A 21,942-nucleotide genomic window follows, 5' to 3' on the forward strand; every position below is an offset into this window, starting at 1 on the left:
AGTGTTTTAGAAGATTTAATGATGGTGTGCGATTATTACTTTGCTATCTTGAAATCGTAGACGAAACACATCTTAACGAGCATCGCAGTGTACTTGGAACTTAGTTGTAATTCTACACGCAGACGAACGCCCACGGTATCAAGACAAATTAATTTTAAATGCTTCGATTTTATCATCCTGATATCTGGCGGTAAATAAAAGTAATTGGAGTCAACTTAATCAGTAGTTTTATATTCCTCACGCATGCCGTCTCCGTAAATGGTGATTTTCTTGGACAGGCAATCCGCCCGTTCATTGCGAAAACAAAACAAGTTTCACCCGCAGATTAGGCCTTTTCATTGTAACAGGTGTTGACGGCTGCTTTAGTGCATGTTAGGCCTCTCAGGACGATAAGAATTTTGCCATGAGGTGCGTTAATATTAAAAACGATGCCTTCTGCAGAAAGTGAAAGACGTGTAGATAAAAATTCTTATTTTTAACCCTAACACTAGTTTATTATTAACCTTGGACAAAAATAAGGACCTTTTTCATATTATTCTGCCCTACAAAATGTTAGAGATTGGCGTTAACAGCAGTTGGTCCCTTTAGTGGAGATGACAGTAGTAATCCTCCTTGGCATTGATTCTACTAGGTGTCCACATTTATCCCTGATAATATCACTCACCCATTCCAGTAAAAGTATGCTTTTCAGATTTCTCATGTTCCTCTCTCTCTCTCTCTCTCTCTGATGCGTCTTTCCAAATGATTAGTACGAAGTGGTGGACTTGCGAATGTCACGTTTAGATCCAGCAGGAGAAGCCTGCATACCATGTGGGAATATATTCACTCCTATTCACAACGCTTTAAATAATCTTAGTAAATTAGTTTCGTTTTGTCTTGTATTAATTATTTTTCACCGACCCCTGAACATACGACTATGGCTAATTTGTGAAAAAAAAGGAATAAAAGACTTTCACATGAAATATTTTATTTAATTTTTTTAAACATATTTCAGTTAGTATAAATATTGAGTTTAGATTTATATACAAATGGATATAGTTTTGCCAGTTTTATTCTACCGATGAACTTTGCTTTTCTCAAAATCAGTGTGCGTTTCCTCCAATGAAACAGGGTTCCTCTGTTACATTAATCATTGCTAATTTACTATGTCACATACTTCAGTAAAAAAAAAAAGAAGCATTTTTTCCTCTTATACATACTTTTTTTTTTTTTTTTTTTTTGGAAAACAGCGTCTAAAGGTTTAGTTACAATTCCAAAATCTGAGATAGCATGATGAATTACTATTCTTGGCATTTTTAAGACTCTGCCACCTTAGCATGTCCTGCCATTCACTTCTCCGAGTCTTTCCAAATGTAATTGGCATTGTACAGAAAATGAAAACCAGATCAGATGCTCCTTGTACCGCATTAAATCAGAACTGAGTGGTATCCTCTAGAGCCCATCCTTATGGCTCTCCTGATTGCCTGTTTCGTAGCTTAAAACATTAGTCTGCACATTCAACAATAATCATGTTAAATTACACCAGAACGTGAAATTTCATTTACTCAAACTTTCTAACCGTTTTCTGATTTATATTTTAAAAAAATTGTAACTAAACTGTTGGACATGTATTTTTACTTCAATATATCACATATTTAAATGATTTTCTACTAGCATTGCGTTGCTTACCTATTCGTTTGTTGGCATAATGATAAGAAGAATTAATTCAAAATGAATAAGAAAAAATTTCTGACGCTTTCTTTGTCTCCACCATTTCCAAAAAATCTCCTTCGCTTCTGTGAAATAGATTATGGCGAAGCCGATTATATCACACTATATTTAATAAGTGATAAAGCTTCCTACCTATTCTTGGATGGAATCCATATTTTTATGAAAGATTCTTGTCATCAGGAAAATACGCTCTAGTTTGAATAGTCTATATTTATTTAACTTATTTAATTATTATTAATTTTAATTTGTGTCGAGGAACATGTAAAATCTGGAGTTTATTACTTGTTCCGGGCGCCCTCTAAAGAAAAATTTTGTAAGCAGCCATGAGCAATTGGCGAAATCAGTGGCGCACCCTGCATTTTGTTTGTATACATTAAGTTCAACTGGGAATGTTAAAACAGATCAGCACTTTATAGTTGATCAGTAGTTTGAAGAGATTGGCGCTGTGCATAACATTTGGCAGGTAGCACAGTGTTTATAACACTGCCCTCCCCACACCGTGAGGAAAAGGCCTAGTAGTGGCAAATGATGCAAGAAAGCAGCATCAACCAAAAGAAAAAAAAAAAAAAAGGAACGGCCAACTTCCCATACCACCTGTCTATCCTCTCCAGCAGTTTGTTTAGTTCTTCCTTAAATTTATTTGAATAAACTAGAAGACAAACAGCCGGACATTTATTCTGCAACGACCCTTCCTAAATTTCAATTTATGTTCCCTCATATGTGTAGTCTGTTTGAATCTCATCAATGACGCGAGAGATTTTTATGGGCTTTTTTTTTATTTTATTTTCAATATGGCTCTGGAGAGGGTCGTATGGTTCCCCCCCCCCGGAAACTAGGGTTTTTCATCCAGAAAACAGAAAAATCGACCACAGAATACACGCATTTTACAGATAAGATATACTGACGCCTCATGGCCGTAGCTGCTTTGGCGCTTAACACAAACACATTCCGTGTATGACAGTAAGAAGAAGCGTGTGAGAAAGCCTGAAAACATTGCAGGTACAGGAAGCAGTTACTCACATTCCTGAAACTGTAAAACGACTCTAAACCGCATAATTTGAAACGAATATTCACTTAATCATTGTTCGACAAGACAATTCTGTTCCCTTACGAAGCTCAGATGGATACAACTGCGAGATAGATATGAGACTTGCGTGATCCGGTCTAAAAGCTTACTAGATGTAGCGAACCGATGCAACGCACGGGCCACTCAGCCAAAGCCCCCATCCTTCCCCAAACACTTCCCTGACATTCTTATACAAAGGGTACTAGGAAAGTTTTGCAATATGACGCAACAATGAATCACAGGAAGCTGCTTGTTGCTGCATGTTGAGACATGTTCATACGTGCATAGTAGCCGCCGCTATGGGCTCAGTTATTCATTAGTAGTGAGAGTGTAAAGTGCTTGCGATGGCATCGTGGTCACGAAATGAGATAAGGACAGTTTTGCGGTATAATTTCGTGCGTGGTTTAACCATAGACCAGTGCTTAGAAGAAATGACTCTTGCACTAGATGATGATTGTCCACATCGTACAACGATATTCAGGTGGTATAGAGAATTCCAAAGGGGAAATTTCACTCTGGAGGATTCTGAGAGGCCGTGAAGGCCACGAACGTCAGTTACGGAGGAAAACGTTACTGCTGTGAGGAAAATGCTTGACGAAAACAGGCGAGTGACCTACCAACAGATAGAGGATACTTTGGGCCTAAATGCACCAGCAATTCGTTCGATTCTGCAAGATCATTTGCACGCGAAGAAACTTTGTTCTCTCTGGGTGCCGCATCAACTGACTGAAGAGCAGATGACGCGACGTGTGACTTGGTGCCGGGAGATGTTAAAAAAGTTTGATAAGGGACAATCTCGGTATGTGAACAACATCGTGACTTGTGACGAGACTTGGCTGTACTATTACGATCTGCCGACCAAGGCTCAAAACAAAGTTTGGGTCTTTGATGATGACGACACACCCGTAATTGTCAGAAAATCCCGATCTGTAAAGAAGAAAATGATAGCTGTATTTTTCAAATCGAGTGGAATTGTGGAACGTGTCGTTTTGGACACACAGAAGACAGTCACAGCTAAGTGGTATACTGAACAATGCCTGCCTAAAGTCATTGGATCTATGAAGAACCTGCGGCCAAAGTCAAGAATGGACACCTGGTACCTCCATCACGATAATGCTGCAGCTCACCGCACCAAAGCCTGCACCGAATATTTGACCACGACAGGACTGAAACTTCTCGAGCACCCTCCCTACAGTCCAGACCTTGCTCCCTGCGACTTTGCACTGTTCCTGCATGTGAAAATGAAGCTAAAAGGGAGGCGGTTTTCCAGTGATGAGGACCTTCTACGGGCTTGGGACAACGAGTGTGCTTTACTCCCTAGTGAAACTTTGCAGAACTGGTTTAAAGATTGGTTTCGGAGGATGGAGAGGTGTATTGAATGTAGAGGAAATTACTTTGAAAAAATTAAATAAACAAAGCTGTATTGCAAAACTTTCCTAGTACCCTTTGTATCAAACCGATAAAATTAATGTTGAGACCTCAAAATGGTCAAAATGGAATTTTGCACTGTGGGTCCACATGAGTTTTTCTGCACCACTGATCAAATCGGATATTTTTGAATGACATTGCAATAGCGTTTCATCAAATTTGCTTCACCGATGAAGTACGCACACACTGTCGCTTAAACGGGTATTTTTTTACGAGTATTAATAAAATGTTCATGCCTGCGCCACGAAAAATCCCCATGTAGTCTCGTTGAAACATTTTTGCATTCATAAAGCTGCACGATGTGATGCGCTGTTTCATGTGTTGAAGTTGTCAGACCAGTCTTTCATAATTACCATTACCTACTAGTCTTTCGAACTGCTTTATTTCAGATCTTAAAGATATACAAAACACATTTTCTAGCTAAATTGGAAAATTTTGCTGGAAAATGTGTTTTGTATGCACACCTAAAGCATATTTATAGACGCCCGTAGACGTCTATAAATATGCTTTAGCTGTGCATAAGGATCACATATTGAAAATGTTTTCTAATGAATAAATCCCCCATGCTTTATGAGTGTTGTGATGTTCGAAACAATGCTATAAGTAAAATATTTAAATAATATGTTTATTGACAATTCAGAGTAGAGCGACTTTTTTTTTGGTGAACCCTCTATAATTCAATCATGAAATATTAAATAACAACCAAATCCTGTTTGCAATCTGTGCACTTTTAAAGTCTATTTTGCAATTAGTCAATGATGAGGTCTTATCGCTAACAGTATTTGTCCTCACAAATGTCACGATGTCTGGTAATATACACTAGTCGTGTAAAGACGTTATATGAAGTCGAAGACATTCATTTGCTTCACGAAACTTCTGATGTTTCTGTCATTTAGAAGAAATCGATAATGGTCAATGAGTAATTATTTCTTTTTGAAATCAGAATGATCTAATTTACACACAAACTATACAAATGGCGTGTGATTATGAATTGTCACTTGAACACTGATTTAACACCGTGAGAGTTAGGTCACACTCATTCATGAAATAGTAGTTCTTATTTGCACGTGTATTCTTCCGTCCTCTCATTGCACACATGGCAATGAACAAAGCAACACCAGTGAAATTTGCAGTTGCATTGCCAAGTTCTGGTGTACTGGTGGGTGTTGTAGCCTCGTCCACAGCACATAAGGTCACAACCGTCGGTCCCTTTAGAGGTACGATTGCATCGCCGCCCAGCAGTTCCTACAGAACCGCGAGCTAAGTCTACTTCGCAATAATTGGGAGATTTTTGGAGAAAAACTAAGTCTCTGGGTCTAGGTTTTCTGTGCGGACGCTTAGACTTGCGATGTCTTAAATACAAAGGCCTCGAAGACCGCGACCTTTTTCCCCAATATGGCTGTACTTTCTTGGCTTTGTGGTATTGCTTCATGAGGAAATCTCCCACTTGAACGAAAGGTGGTAATGTGTTCCAGCAAGTTTTCATTGTGCATGAACCTGATACGCCGTGACACTTGCATTCCATTGCCATATTGAGAAATACCGCCTGAAAAATAAAAATTAATAATTAAGAAGAGAAATTGGAACCAATTTTTTATACTAGTCCAAAACTGAACAACTTAAAAGAATATCATCTCCAAAAAAAAAAAAAAAGAATACAGTAGGGTTTCAAAGTACGCAAACTCAGCCCAGCTTATAAATTGACCCTCTTGATCCATATTTATGTTCGTGGCTCTTAGTTATAGTTTGTCCGTTTTATGATGTTAGTTGCTTGGTAAGAAAAACGGAGTGGAAAGGGTAGATCGAAGTCATGCAGATGCACACTATTAGCTTTCCATTCGGACGAATAAGAATTCTGTACTTGAAAGGAGGATAATGCTTTCCAATTCTTTCACACACGCTGCACTGAAGCGTATGCAGCAGTGATTATTGTCCCAACTAACCAATAAAACTAAAGATCCTTAAAAAAAACTCATATTACGGCCATCCGAAAACCAACTCTTCTGCCCATGTGTAACGTCCGTAAATTGCGTGTGTTCTCTGGTCTATTTGCCTGTTTTGCTGGTCAATGAACCCGAAATTTCATGGAAAAAATTTTGCTGTCCGCTCCCGGCTGACTCAGCCACAGAGAAAGAGAGAAAAAAAAAGTTTTTAGCGTCATTGAGGGATTCGAATCCAGTCCTACTCCGCTCAGTGTGGGGAGGACGGTTCTAAACACCCTTAGCATCTCCTTAGTTTTATTGGTTGCTTGGGACAATAAACACTGCTTCCTCCGTTTCTGTTCCGCGTGTGTGAACTCGGCTTGAAGCTTAAACGCGGCTTCTCCTTGCACCCTCGATGAGGACGGACTTGTCAAAACAAGTCCTACTTTAAGATTTATGTTTATTCAGTTAACGCAAATAAGTTTATTGTACACGCGTACATGGTTTATAGGAGTTCGCCTAGTTTTACCTTAGTGCAATAGTTTTATATAGGGGAGCCCAACTTACGCAGGAGTAACAAGAAACCTAACATTCGCGTACTTTGAGATCCTAGTATTAAGCAACAACATTCATTAACCATATGGAAATTATCCCTAAAGTGCAGTTTCCTACTTTGGCTTAGTTTAAATAAATAAATCTTTATTTGCCTACCAAACTAAATGAAGTGTTACATTTGTGAGTGACAAATTCTCTTCACGTCAGTAAATGCCAGGAGATTTACATATAATACAATATAAAGTAATAGAAAACATAGAGTGATTACATTTACACTACATTTCTGTCTACAGTCCTGACAATTAACGTACAAATTGCTCGGTATAACAACTATAGACAATTGAAGACACTATAGACACTTGTTCACATAAACACACCATTGAGTACATACAGTTGTTCAAAAAAACTTTTTTTTTTTTTCTGTACTTCGGATCTTCTATTAGCCTTTTGAGATAAGCAGAGGATTGATTCCAACGCCCTGGCTGGCATGAACCTATCACCCATCTTCAATCTGTTTGCTTTCATCCTCAGAGATTTGGTGCCTCTTAAGGCAGATGGCGGAATGTGCCACTCACAAATCTGCGAGAAGCTCGGTTAGGATATCATGCCCGTCATCATCTTTATTGTAGTTATCAGTCATTTCCAGGCAATGATGTCTGGTAAACGCTGTAGTTTCAGCTGTTCAGCAAGCTGCGTGGTCCTTAACTGATGGAGCAGATTGTGTTTATTGTTGGCCTACTTCTTTTAGAGAAGTCTACTACATTTTTAGAGAAGGTAGGTGAACTTGTAGAATCCTTGGAGTAGACCAGAGGTTCCCAAACTTTCTCGGTTCACGGCGCCCTTAGTGTCCCAGTAATTTTTTCATGGCACTCCTAGGCCAAAAGAAATACCTAACACAGTGGTATATATATACACCTATATAATAATTTTATTCTTTATATATGGGTACTAAATAAAGATCACAAAATTAAAAAGATGCGGTACAATGGATAACGTACTACGACCTTTTTATAATGAAATAAATATAAAAATTTTAAAAAAATATATAATAATAATAACTTTAAGTAACTTAAACCCAAATTACACGGCATCCCAAAAATGTCATTGCGGCACCCCGTTTGAAAACCACTGGAGTAGACAAACGCTTCGATGTCATCTGCACAAAAAGTGAAGTCGCTAATCGCTGTGCAGAGACATGACTTGGTAACTTATGTGTTTCTTGTCTGGCGGCACCGGTGGGTCTCCGTCAACTCCATGTAATATTCTGTGATGCATACAGTTTCCTGTAAAGGCCAAAATGTGTAAGTGTAGGGTTGTGCGGTGTAGTGTTGGGTTGTGTAGTTCTTCTGGCCGTTTAGCCATGGGGCCCCCATGTTGTCCGTGACTAACACCGTGGAGGTAGGATAGGCTGTGCAATAGAGGGAAAGAACTCTGGCTAGGCAACCCCCAAAGTCGCCTGAGCTTTCTAAGGATGCCTAATAATAAAAAAAAGACGAAATTAAAGTGTGAGTGCAGGAGACAGTCTGAGAGTGGAGAATAAAGGTAGATGAGAGGAGAGGACAAATAAAGAAGAAGGCATTCTCCAGATGAGTGAAGTAGGGAGGGGCGAAGAGTTTGGATGTCCCTAGGTTGGGGAGCCCACCCAGATCCAGGGATAGAATAAAAGATTGCACGGCTAGAGTGCCGCACATAATGAGTACCATAATGGCGTTGGTCATCCGAAGATGACAGTTCCACTTGTCCCACAACAATGTACTGTATACAGGTGGAGTTCTACCCTGTATGGATTAGATGATTATATGGTTAAGTCTATATAAATTGTCGAGTTTTTTTAATCTTCATATTGAGCTAGAATCAAGTTGGCCCGATTCTCAGGTTGTTCCTACGTTTGGTGAACACTTCCTGTGTGAACTGTGAGAGTGCAATCGAACTGTCTTGCTCAGTGAGGAAAAGTGCTCTTGTCCAGGTGGTACAAGATATGCTCCCAGCTTTCTGGGAGCTCTCAGGAGTAGTGAGGATCCTCAATGCCAAGTTCAGCAAGTTTGCTTTTAGGAAGCCATCGCCAGTCAGAATGGGGGAGGGGGGAGGCTTAGGGCAGGTGAACGTTATTTGGGGAATGACTCTTTTTGTGACAGGACCTTTAGGAAGTGAATCCTAATGCGCTTGCCAGATCTGATAAAAAGTGATTTGAAATGTTTCTTTTTTCAATTTTCGGGTAAATAGCGATGTTCACACTGTAATTTGGGAGAGTGGTTGAAATCCTTTTCTTAAGACAGTAGGATTGCCCGCTTCAGATGACCTCCAGATCAAGGGGAAGCCCACCAAGACCCGAAGGAAACGAGTACTAACAGTACACCATGCCCTGGAGATGGTGAGGATCACGGTACGTTGTACGCCCTCGTGGGTAGCATAGTTGGTGGGATTGCGTTCCTCCCCACACCGGGTGGAAAAGACCTGTGTTCAAATCCCGTCGATGACAGGAGGAATTTTTATAGGCCTTTTTCACAACGTGGCTGAGTTAGTCGGTCTCAGGCGAGAGTACCATGGTTTTTCTCCCCGAAACTCGGGTTTTTCGTCCAGCAAACAGAAAATCGACCTCAGAACATACGCAATTTACGGACAATCTACACGGAGCAACATGGCCTTAGTTGCTGATGCTTCTAAAAATCCAACAACAACTTTATGTTAGGTACGTTGTATTGATTGTAACTTCTTTGAATTCCTGACAAGTGTTTTCCCTGTAAGCCCAGGCACCAGCCCTATGACAAATGATAGGCAAGAAAACCGCTTTGTAGAGCAGGGTGGGGGGGGAACAACTACAGAGGCGCCAGTCTTTGCACGTGATCCTTTTCACCAAAGCAGTATTTTCTAATCTTTGTTCCAAGATATTGGAGATGTATAGTAAAAGTGATGTTGCTGTCAATGATAATTCCAAGATATTTTAATTCGGTGACTAAGTGAATAGTGGTGCCGCCAATCTTAATACCAGGGGGATGCCTAATGTCAAGTTTTACTTTTGACAAAATCGCCTTGGTTTTGTCTGCTGCTATAGAGAGTTTGCATTCCTCAATCCAGTTGGAAAGAAGGCCAATAGCAGTGTTAGCTCAATTTTCAAGGAGGCTTGTGGTGCCTGGCCAAATGGTGAGGACAAGATCGTCAGTAACCGCTAAGCATGCAGAAATAAAATAAAAAAAACCTATTTTTATCAGGGTCACCTGAAAATTTTAATTTCTTCAACTATCAGTGTGTATTCTGTCTGTAAATTGCGTGTATTCTCTAGTCGATTTCCTGCTTTGCTGGACAAAAAACCGTAGTTTTTCCGGGGGCGGGGAACTTTGCTATCTACTCCTGAGACTGACTAACTCAGCCACGGAGTGAGTGAAAAATGCTCATAACAGTTTCTCGCTTATCGACGGGATTCGAACTCGGGCGTTTTCCACCTGGTATGGGAAGAGTGGTGACAATACCACTGTGCCACCCGGAAAGTTATTTCATCTACGCATGTATTTTGTCTGTAAATTGAATGCGTTCTCTGGTCGATTTGCTTAATTTGCTGGACGAAAAATCCCCGGTTCTGGTGGGGGGGGAGAAATCTTGCTGTTGTTGTTGTTGTTGTTGTTATTTGGTTTTTAGGAGCATTAGCAACTAGGGCCATATTGCTCCGGGGATATGCGGTGGTCATTCCCTGACCTTTCCGCATCCTCCGTATTTGGTGGTGACGGGCTCGAACCCCGGTCTAATCAAGAAGCGTGTGCTACGCACTGCTGCTCCTTCCCACCTGGCTACGGAGGCGCCCGAGAAATCTTGCTATCTACGCCTGAGACCGACTAACTCAGCCACGTAGACTAAGCATGCAGAAGGGGTGGGAGGCGTAGCAATAAGAAAGGGGGAGGATAGTGGTGTGGGAGCCTCGCCAACTGTTACGCTCATTTGCCTGTTAATCCGTTAATGTCTGCGCGCGTAGCACAGTGGTATCGTCATCGTCCTCCTCACACCGGATGGAAAAGGCCCGGGTTCGGATCCCGTCGACGACCCGAGGAACTTTAGAAGAAGAAGAAGAAGAAGAACTCTTTACTATGTACAGAAAGCACATTGCTGTATACAGCTCCCTTCACGGCTAAAAGCCAGGGGTTTACATAAAAGAAATCACACAACATAATAAACACAAAAAAAAGGGAAAAAAAAGAAAAAGCATTATGACTCCTGAAAGGTTTGAACATTGGGATGATGAATTCAAGGCAGTGATGAATAGGTCTCCGGGAGCAGATTCTAATGTCCTCTGACGTGGTCCTGGGAAGGAAGTCGACCGAGTGCTTTCTGCTTATATTCCTTGTCGACTGCGAATTTGTAGAGGTCGCCGTCCAAGAACTGTATGTCTTGCAGCATTTGCGCGGGTAGGAACCGATCAGTTAGCTTTAACCGGTTTGGAATGGCCTGTAGGACTGGATGTACTGAAATAATGCCGACCATCATTTTGATGGCAGAAACGAGTCTTCTCTCGTGAATGATGGCAGGAAGACATCTCATGTTGAGAGCTGCCGCCATCTGGATGGTCCTTGGTGTAGGGGGAAGCTGAAATTTTCATATGGCCCACTTCAGTAGCCAGAATTCCCCCTCGAAAATCCGTCTAAGATGGGTCGTAGCAGTTGAAGTCCAGACTTCGGCGCCATAGAGTATGACCGGATAAACACATGTCGTAATATATCTGCACCCAACAGCCTGGTCATGGACGTGCATTAGTTGTTGTTTAATCATCCACCGGAGTCGACTGAACTTTATTTGCAAGTGGTCTATGTGCGGTGGAAAGGAGAGCTTTTGATCAAAAATAACGCCCAAATCTGTATGTTGTTGGACGGTAGAAATCGCGCATCCTCTTAAAATGGGTTGTACTATTGTTGGGCTCCGTTTGAGAGAGAGAGAGAGAGAGAGAAAGTCAACTGTTTTGACTTCTCAGGATTGATTTGAAGTCCGAAACCGGAGAGGAAGGCCTCAAGGTTCCGGATTTTCTGAAGGATTAAGGTATTGATGTATTCAGCAATGTTTCCAGGGCTTATGGGAGTAAACTGTTTTATGTCATCGGCAAAGGTGAGGATGTCAGTTCGGCCTGTCACAAATGGCACGAGAACAGCTGAGAACAAGATTCCGGACAGGACCCCGCCTTGTGGGACTCCAGCTGTAATAGTCCTGGTATAGCGCAGACTGCCATCGCGAACAATAATGGTCCTGTTCTCCAGCATTGTCTGAATAAACCAGAGCACGTCTCCACCAATGAGGTAATACTCACGTAGTAGCCTTGCCAATGCGTGAACGGATACGGAATCAAATGCTGCCTGGACGTCGATATACGTAATGGTGCTCAAATCCCTTGAGGATCTTGGTAGTGGTGGTGACTAGATTTGTAGCAGTGGATCTTGACCGGGTAACATAGTGGATCTGCGGTAGCTGTTGTGGCATAATTTGGATGGTTAATGTTCTTAGAAGAGATTTCTCAAAGAGCTTTAATAGGTATGATGCAGAGGAAATTGGATGGAAGTGACTGGGCTGAGAAGCAGAGCGTGTTTTCGGCAGCGGTCTTACTAGATAGACATGCCACATAGGATGAAAAAAATTTGATTAAGGATCTTGTTAAATAACGACAGGATAGGATCAACAACAAATGTACTGAGGCATTTCAGCATAAACTGAGGAATTCCGTCGGCACCTGATGCGGCCGTAGGTGCTAAGCTGTTCATTGCGTCGATCAGCTGGTATTTGGTGAGGTGAACTGAATTTAAGGGGTCTGTCGAAATCAGATTGATTGGAAATTCCATTGGCGTAGTGGATTCTGGCTGAGCAGCGAACCTAGTTATATGGTCGAGCCAGCTGCTTATATTGAGTGAGTCAATGGCGTCCTCTGATTGGATTCTATGAAAGGGCTTCCCCTTATTTATGGTATCCTCTAGGTCAGTGATGGGCAAACCACGGCCTGCGGGCCAGATGCGGCCCGCTTAGAGGTTCTATCCGGCCCGCCGCAGATTTTAAAACAATAGTATAGAAATTTTCACTTTCAATGTTTTAAAAAAATTCATTTAAGGGCGTGTTCCATTTTTTGCATATGCGAAAATTTACATAGAAATTTGAATATATTTTGCATATGCAAAATATAGTTGTAATAATTTATATAGAAATTGATTTAAAAACTTTTGCATATGCAAAAAATGGAACCCGCCCTAATAAATATGTATAAAATTATTAAAATATATTTATTTGCTCTTATATTTAAATTTAAAAAAAATAGAAACAAGATTTTGAAAGAAGAATTTGGATATACCGCTTACGAGTTTATATTAACCACAACAGAGGCGCTAATATTCGTCCACATGACCACATCAAATAACATTAGTCGGTTCGGGAATGTGCGCGAAGCGGGGATCTTCCGTTGAATGGAAAGATGGCGGACAGACCGACGCATTCCAATTTCATAAATGTTGAATGTTAGTGTCATGATGGTGAAATTATTAAAAATAGTATTGTTGTTGGTGCTTGTGAGTTTTATTGTGGATATTAGTAAAATATTTCAACCCCAAAATGTCTACTAAAAAACGTAAAATTGATTCAGAGTGCCCGTGTTTTCAAAGATGAATGGACCTGGAAGTACTTTTTCACAGTTGTAAAAGATAAACCACTGTGTCTCATCTGCAATGAAACCGTAGCAGTCTTCAAAGAATACATTTCCCTCCACTTCACTTCTAAGCATAAAAATTCCAATTACGAAGCAATGTCCGAATATGAAAGGAAACGAAAAGTAGATCTTCGCAAAAAATTATCAAGTTACCAAAATTTTTTTAAGAAAAAAAATAGTTCTCAGAAAGCAGCTACACATGCAGGTTATATTTTAGCATACAATATTGCTAAAAATAATAAAGCTCTCTCTGATGGGGAGTTTGTTAAACACTGTATGCTCCAAGTTTGTGATGTTTTATGTCCTGACAAGAAAAAAGATTTTGAAACTGTAAGCTTATCCCGAAAAACTGTGACTTCTAGAGTCGAAGCGACAAGAAAAAAGATTTTGAAACTGTAAGCTTATCCCGAAAAACTGTGACTTCTAGAGTCGAAGCCATAAATAAATATCTGACATCACAGTTGGAGTCAAAGATTGGTCAATTTAAATTCTGCTCCATTACTATGGATGAAAGCACTGATATAAATGATACTGCTCAGCTAGTATTATTTATAAGAAGTGTTGATGAAAACTTTTCTATTACTGAGGAATTGGCATGCATGCGGTCGTTTAAAGGAACAACAACAGGGTCTGATATTTTTCATGAATTTTAGGAAGGGCTTTCAACATTGGAAGAACCCATAACAAACATATGTAATATTACGACCGATGGAGCATAAAGTATAACAGGTAAAAAATCTGGATTTGTTGGGATCTTTAATCAAAATACCCCGGGAATAATGTTGTCTTTCTACATTGCGTTGTACATCAAGATGCCCTGTGTGAATCTGCCTTGAATATGAAACCTGTGCTTGATGTAATCGTGAAGCTTGTAAATACTATTCTATCTCGTGGGCTTACTCACAGACAATTTCGAGATTTTTTTGAGTCCATGCAATCTGAATACTCTGATGTGCTGTATTACACGAAAGTTGGGTGGCTGAGTGCAGGACGCGTCTTCGAGCGAGTTTGGCAGCTGAAAGACGAGATAGTGTCATTCTTCCATGAGAAACAGTGGTCTGTGGAGTGTGAAATATTGGAAGATACAGCGTGGCTTTCGGACTTTGCATTTTTCACAGATTATCCCTGTCACATGCAAGTTGAATGTCAAAATGCAAGGAAAAAATCAATTTATCGACGATATCTGGGGCCATCTCAGAGGTTTTAAACTACAACTTGTTCTGTTTGCTAATCAGATAGCTAAGAACGACTTGTCTCACTTCCCGAGATTAAATTCAGTAGCCCCAGTAAATAAAGACAAGCTTAAGAGCTACGAAGATGGCCTGAGAAAACTTCATCTTGAATTTGAAGGAAGATTTCAAGATATCAGTGCCAATGAAAAAGACTTAGATATTTTCAGCATGCCTTTTAATGTGTGAAGTAGTGAGACCGGACTTGCAGCTTGAATTAATTGAATTGCAATGTAACAATCACCTCAAACAGTTGTTTCTCAATATCCCAAAATTAGAGTTCTACAAGTCTTTGTCGAAATCAAGTTTCCCAAATCTGATATCTCACGCCCAGAAAGTTAGTGCTTTGTTTGCTTCATCTTATATATGTGAACAGGTGTTTTCTACAATGAAACTTCGAAAGAATTGTATTAGAAACAGACTGACAGATAAGCATTTAACTTCACTTCTCAGAATCAGTACATCCCAGTTCGAACCAGATTATGAGGAACTTTTAGAAATACAGTCACAACTTCATTCATCGCATTAGTATTAAAGAATTTTTAAAATATACTATTTTTTTTTGAGTCTTTATTGCGTTTTATAATAAATTATATTGGCTTGCCAAAATTTTTTCTTTTTTTTTTTTTTGGCCCACTCCTAAAAAAGTTTGCCCATCACTGCTCTAGGCGAAGTTTTATCGCCTCCCTCTTGTTCCGAATAAAAAGCGCCCTAGCTCGGGAATAGGCAGTTCTGTCCGAGGGTGAGCCGGAGTTTTTCCACTTTTTGTGCAAATTCTGTTTAACGTGGAAACTTTCCGAGACTTTTGGATTCCACCAGCCCTTTGAATGCTCTGTGATGGTTAGTTTCTTCGTTGCAGCATAGAGAGAAACAGTGGCTATCCATCTTGTCATCAGGTCAATCCCGAGTTCGGGATAACATTCCTCAAGGACATCCCATGGGATTGCTTGAGCCGCATGAACACACTTTTCAGGATTGAAGTATTTGGGCGCTGTAATTGTTTTGGTTGTGACTTTCCTTCTTCCAGAAGTGATGGGCATTTCTATTTGCACAGAGAGAATGATGGGGTTATGATCAGACCATATGTTGCTTGTAGGGTTTTGATTAGCCACACAATTTGCTGACACGAACGCAAGGTCTAATGTGCTTTCGCTCCTCGTGGGTGGTGTGCTCACCAGTTTGCGACCTAATATACCTAGACGCTGAGTCAGTCTCCTCTCGAGGTTTCCCTGAGTATTCGGGAGATTGAAATCCCCACACACGATGTGTTTCAGTGATGAATGGAGATGGTTAAGCAGCCAATTGAGGATATCATCAACTACTTGTGCGTCTGGAACCGGTAGGATATACACTGCGACAATGTCGAGAGAATTGTTCTGGCTGTTATTATAGGCTTTTTTCACTCCGTGGCTGAGTTAGTCGGCCTCAGGCGTAGATAGCAAGGTTCACCCCCCCCCCCCCTCCAGAAACTGAGGTTTTTTCGTCCAGCAAACAGGCAAATCGACGAGGGAGAACACACGCAATTTACAGACAAAATAAATATGGGTAGATGTAATCATTTACAGGGGACCCTAATATCATAATTTTTTGTTAATCCGTTAATTTTCCTGAGAATGTCAGGAAGTGGAGAAGTTATGTGGAAGTGTTCTGTAGGATTTTGAGAAAGCGATTGATTGAGATCTTATCATATGCAGCATGGATGTTAAGGAAGATAACGTCCAATTGGTCCTCATTGTTCGGTGCATGTCCGCATGTCCCACGCTCTCGAACAAGTTGGTGATGGTTGATCGCTCTTTTAATGTTAAATGAAGATATTATTATCTCTATATACATTAAAAACGTTTTCTTCCTAGTGATATTTATTCGAACCAATGGGAGAAGAGGGCGGGGCAATTACATCACTACAAATGCTCAGGTAAATAATTACATAGGTCATTTCCTGGTTAGATTTCAATCAGTGCATTATAATGTTAGCATAATGTTATTATTATACAAATAACAACATACAATTAAAAAATATACAAATATTTACAAAAAACTAAATCATTTACCACTATGTCGTGACGATGGGTCCCTTCATCAGCTGACATTAATATGGAAAAAAACGTTACAATGGAACATTAAATGATGCCGGGCATGGTCATGTATTAGACTTTGAAGCACGTGCACGAGGTTGGTGAACGTTAAATGGAAGGTATATAAATATGTTACTGGGCAGAATCAGACACTGGGTGTTGAGAATGTACAACGCGTACGTGGGACTCATGCTAACGTTCGTCGCATTGAAAGACAACTGCCTCCATAATGTTTGTATATTTGTAAATAGTTTAATATTTTGTAAATCTAAACTATTTACAAATATTTTAAATATTTGTAAATAGTTTAGCATTTTGCAAATATTTTAAATATTTGTATAGTTTGTAAATATTTTAGTCCTGCTCTTTTCGATGCAACAATATTCCTCATGTATTATGAAATCCAAAGCAAAAGGCCTTTTCCTAAGTGATCTGTGTAAACGCAGGTATATAATTACGTAGTGATATTTATTCGGCCTTGGGAATGCAGCGTGGTGGGGGTAGGTTAACCAATGGGAGAAGAGGGATGCGGATCACGTGGTAGAATTGGGCGGGACAATTGCATCACTACAAATGGACAGGTAAATAATTACATAGATCAATTCCTGATTAAATATCGATCAGTTGCTTTTCGACAGGTGTGTCTTTTATGTAGAAAAGATTTTACTTACTCCGTCATACTTCTACATACTACGTAGAAAAGCGTGCGAGGGGGTTGGCGAGCAAAGCGAGCTGTGGGCGGAGCCCCCTAGTTATTATTATTATTATTCAATTTTTGCACATGCTTCATCCCTGAACAGTCTTCAGCTAGGAGGGTGCCAATATACACTGAGTGGACAGAAATCATGGGATACCTACCTAACGGGTAGGCCCACCTTTCTCCCGGATAAGGGCAGTCACATGGAGAGGCATTGAGTCCACTAGTTCACGAAAGCGTTTCACAGGTATTTCCATCCATGCTTGCTGCAGTGCTGTCTATAATTCCGTCACATTCCTGGGTGGAGGATCCAAAGCTCGAACGGACCTTTCCATAGCATCCCAAAGATGCTGCACAAGAGTTCATGTCCAGTGAATGGGGAGGCCATTTCATGGTGATAAAATCTGCAGAATCTCTTCGAACCATGTTCTAATTATCACTGCTCTGTGGGTTCACAATGACCATGAAGGGATGTAGATGGTCTGCAAGGATGGACATTTAACCTGGACCGTTCAGCGATGCGTCTAGACGTACCACAGGTCCCAATGTGTGGCAGTTGAGCACGCCCCAGACCATTACCGACCGTGCACCTGAACAGGTCCTTGTTGACGTGACGGGTGCACAGCTTCGTGCAGTTTCCGCCAGATACGCACCCTCCCGTCCACTCGAAATAACTGTAAATGAGACTCATCGGGCCAGGAGACCCATTTCCAATCATCCAAGGTCCGGTGCCGATGTTCTTTCGCCCAGTATACACTGAGTGGAAAGAAATTATGGGATACCTACCTACTAACGGGACTCTGGTGGCCCCCATAACCTATTGTGGCTAATGATCGCCTGATGGTCTTGGTGGAAGCGTTTCCGGCACCTCACTACCGAGGGAGTGATTTGAAATCGGCAGTGATTTGTGCCACTGTCGCTCTCCGGTTGGCTGAAATAATGCGAGACAGACGTCGAAGGCCACGTTCATCCACTACCTTTCTCCGCCCCATACAGCACTGTCCACGATGAGATGTTATTCCGGAAATGGCGTATTTCCGATACGCTCTTGATACTGTCGAACGGGGATTGTGCAATTTCTGTACCCCTCGGCGATATGGGGCAACCCCTAGTGCCGTTAGACCCTAAACACACCCCTCCGTGATAGAGTGACCCTTGGGTCACTATCATCCTATCATGATAGGCACCCGCTATCATCTCTCTTTCAAAGTTGGTTAACTCACGACGTTTATCCATACTGACATCGAATTACCGTCTACGTGAATGCAGTGTACCTATATACCTGCCAAGCGGTGGGTTCCTCCACTAGAGAGATGGGTGATAGCGTCGCGTTGCCCAGTAACCAGGTATCCCATGAATTCTGTGCTTTCAGTGTACATTACCGTATTTAATAGTCGAGTTAGGTTGAACCGTGTTCACTCAAAGCCGTGTATACTTCTGTATCCTGGCGATTTACCACTTGGTTACAGCGGTCACTAGATCTATATTTGTTCTGTATCGTATATCAAAGACTACTTGATATTCAGTAGTCATTTATAGCAATGTATAAATCTCTAAATTTATATAGTCATATAAATCCGGCAGATGTCGCAGTTTACCTGATCCTGAACAATGTGTTTTTGCAAAGCAGTGTGCTGTCTTGATTCCGTTTTAATTTTCATTTTGGGTTAAAGTTAATATTTAAGTTGCGCAACTTTTAAATTTGCTTTCTCTGTCGTATTGTGCCACTTCTTAAAGGTATGTTCTATAGATTTTGCAGTTTAAGTAGATTATACTGTATTATTTATTTACGACACATTGTGGAGTATTACCCTGCAAGTTTCGCAGTGATGCGTTCTTGCAAGCAAGCTGACTTCATCGGCTTGTCTGCATGAATTTGAATAAAATAAGTCAGCAGTTGTGTTCTGGAATGTTCCAAACAGTGACTAACCAAGAATTTGGAGATGTGGAGGACAGCGCAACAGAAAATACTGATTCAAAAATATATATATAATAATAAATAAATAAAATAAAATACCGTAATTTAAAATAGCAAGAGCTTAAAATGCCGAGTATCATGACGGAAAATATGTGCTTTAGTCAAGGCTTAATACAAATGGCACTCACCTCAATGATCATTTATAGTTACATGAATTGTAAAAGGGAGGGAAGTCTCTAAATTAAAAAAAATAAAACCAGAAGTTAAGTATCGTAAACTAGAAAATGTAAATTAAAGAATTAAGCCCAGAGGAGGGAGAGGTGCACCACGTCATCCTGTAGTTGTCAATTATAGTACTGTAAAAGTTATGGTATATTGGCCTTTTAATAATACTCCCCTTTTACAATTCATGTAACTATAACGGATCATTGAGGTGAATGCCGTTTGTATTAAGCCTTGACTAAAGCACGTATTTTCCGTCATAAAATAAAATAATAACAATTAAAACTTCAAAACCTCATATAAAACATATTATAATTTATGAAACGAAGTATAATTTTGTTTTTTATTTCGAGGTGCCAAAAGTTTAAAGGATTACGATTTTTCCGACGGTAAAGTTTCCCTATCTTTTTCCCCTTCCCCGTTTTACAAGGGGTAGGTGAGGGGAATTATTTGGCCTCGTTTGGTGCATTCGTTTGTGTCTTAAGAGTATTTCCAAAAGCAATAACTATGATCATTCATGAATATTTATCAGTTTATAAAATATTTTCATGGCCTTTTAAGTGTGCTTATTTAACTGGACTGCATTGCTCTAAATGAAGCTGTACACAATATCCGTATGTGTACAGTTTCTGCCTCTGACATTTGACTTAGTAACTAACCTTATTGTCGTTATTGTCAATTATTAGGGAAGGTTATGTAGCATTAGTCAAAAATAAAAAAGTGTAATTAATACTCCTCTCCTTATACCTCTTTCTTTCAAATATTTGTCCATTTCTTAAGGTTGATTAAAGATTATTCTAATAATCAATCATCTTTGACTAAACGGATTTAAGTTTACTTCCCTCGTGTGTATGTCGCGTGACTAAGTGTAAAAGATTCCCAGCATCTAGCTTACATATCCATTTTTAAGGCTATAAACAAATTGATCGGGTCAAACCGCAAATACCTGGTTTCCAAACACTAACAAATTGACTAAGGGCTTTTCGGCTGTTAGTCGATCTGTCTGTTCTTTTCTGTATCATCAGCAAATAGACATTAAACTTCAAATACCCACATCAGTATCATTAATAAATATAAATAGTAAGAGGCACATTATCGAATCTTGGATTCAATTCACATTCGCAAATAAAAGGCAGTGTCCATTTATAACCCTGTCCCCTACCACTTACCATAACTTTATCCACAGTAGTCGCTTGCTTGCTCCTAAATATCACATTGTTTAAAATTTGTGAAAGAGTCGTTTATGGAGAACTATATCAAAAGTTTTTCTGAAATCTAAGTAAACGATGTCAGAATTATTCTTTGCATACAGTTTTTTAGTAACAACCTCATAGAATGTATTTAAATTAGTAAGACGTGATCTACCCTCAACAAAGCCACATTGTAATTCCCTTATAATCCCATTCCTGTCCAGTGTATTACGTTTGGGAATAATAACTGAGTCATTATCAGAAGTGGCAAATCAAATTATACTGCATACCGTTTGATTGTTTCTAAAGCTACTAAATTGAATACCAGTACTGAAGGAGTATAGGAGAATTCTGGGTAGTAAGTTGGCTTCAATTGACTCCTTATCAATTCTTTTAATTCACGTACTTTTATGAATTTTCTTGTTTTCTAATAACGAGTCTGTCTTTCGCTTTCCAGCTATTTCAGTCTCATTGATTGTTTATGTATGCGAAATCATTTTCTTACAGATTCTCTCGGCATCTCTTTACCCTTCCCACCCCTGTAGTTGGTTCTAGTTCGTCTTCCACTCATCGCTCCAAGTCTAGTCTTCGTTGGATATTGAAAAGCATTGGCATGGCTAATGCTAATGTTTGTTCAGTGCTGATCCTCCGACTACGAGTGCGTCAGATATACTGTATTTTTTACACAACTATTGCAGTTTATAGCTAGTGGATGGCTGGTAGATTCTATCTCAAATTCTAGCTCTTTCGAATACTACATTAGTATTCTTTTTCTTTGATTAATCCAAACAACTTTGCAATTCAGGCAAATTTCTCAGTTCGATAAAATTTTAGAGCATCGGAAATTTCAGAGACCATAGTAACCTAACGCCTAGTCGTTCATTGGTTGAATAACTTCCAATAAAACAGAATGTCGTTTGCATCTCAGTAGCTGTTTTCTATTTTCATGTAAGGCTGGTAGTATCAATATACATATACACTGCTCGACAAAATTACAAGAATAAAATGTTTTTCATGAATATTTTATTGTGAACTGTGTCCCCGAAAGCGAATATTTGATATAATAGGCATCCTGGCATGCAAATTCCGAGTATCCAATAGAAATCGATCTGCTACCTTACGGATGCTACCTTACAGAGCCGCACATTATGCAAATTATTCATGCCTATAAAAACACGGGTTGCGACCACATCACTTAATTCCCGTTTGTTGACTTGTTCGCTGGGATAGCCACATCTCCAATACTCAGGATGGAAAGTCATCGTCGTT

General features: G+C 40.0%; 1 protein-coding gene across 1 annotated transcript in view; it reads right to left on the reverse strand.

Annotated features, from left to right (window-relative positions):
- Nucleotides 1-5,261: 5,261 nt before the first annotated feature.
- Wnt2 (Wnt oncogene analog 2) overlaps nt 5,262-21,942 on the reverse strand; it is a 133,995-nt gene continuing 117,314 nt past the window's right edge. Inside the window, exon 4 of the mRNA XM_090371564.1 lies at nt 5,262-5,750. Coding sequence (XP_090227690.1) covers nt 5,262-5,750 — 489 coding nt within the window. The remainder of the gene's footprint in view (nt 5,751-21,942) is intronic.

This window comes from Mastigoproctus giganteus, chromosome 4 (assembly GCF_048544385.1).
Source record: "Mastigoproctus giganteus isolate SK-2022 chromosome 4, ASM4854438v1, whole genome shotgun sequence".
NCBI lineage: Eukaryota > Metazoa > Arthropoda > Arachnida > Uropygi > Thelyphonidae > Mastigoproctus > Mastigoproctus giganteus.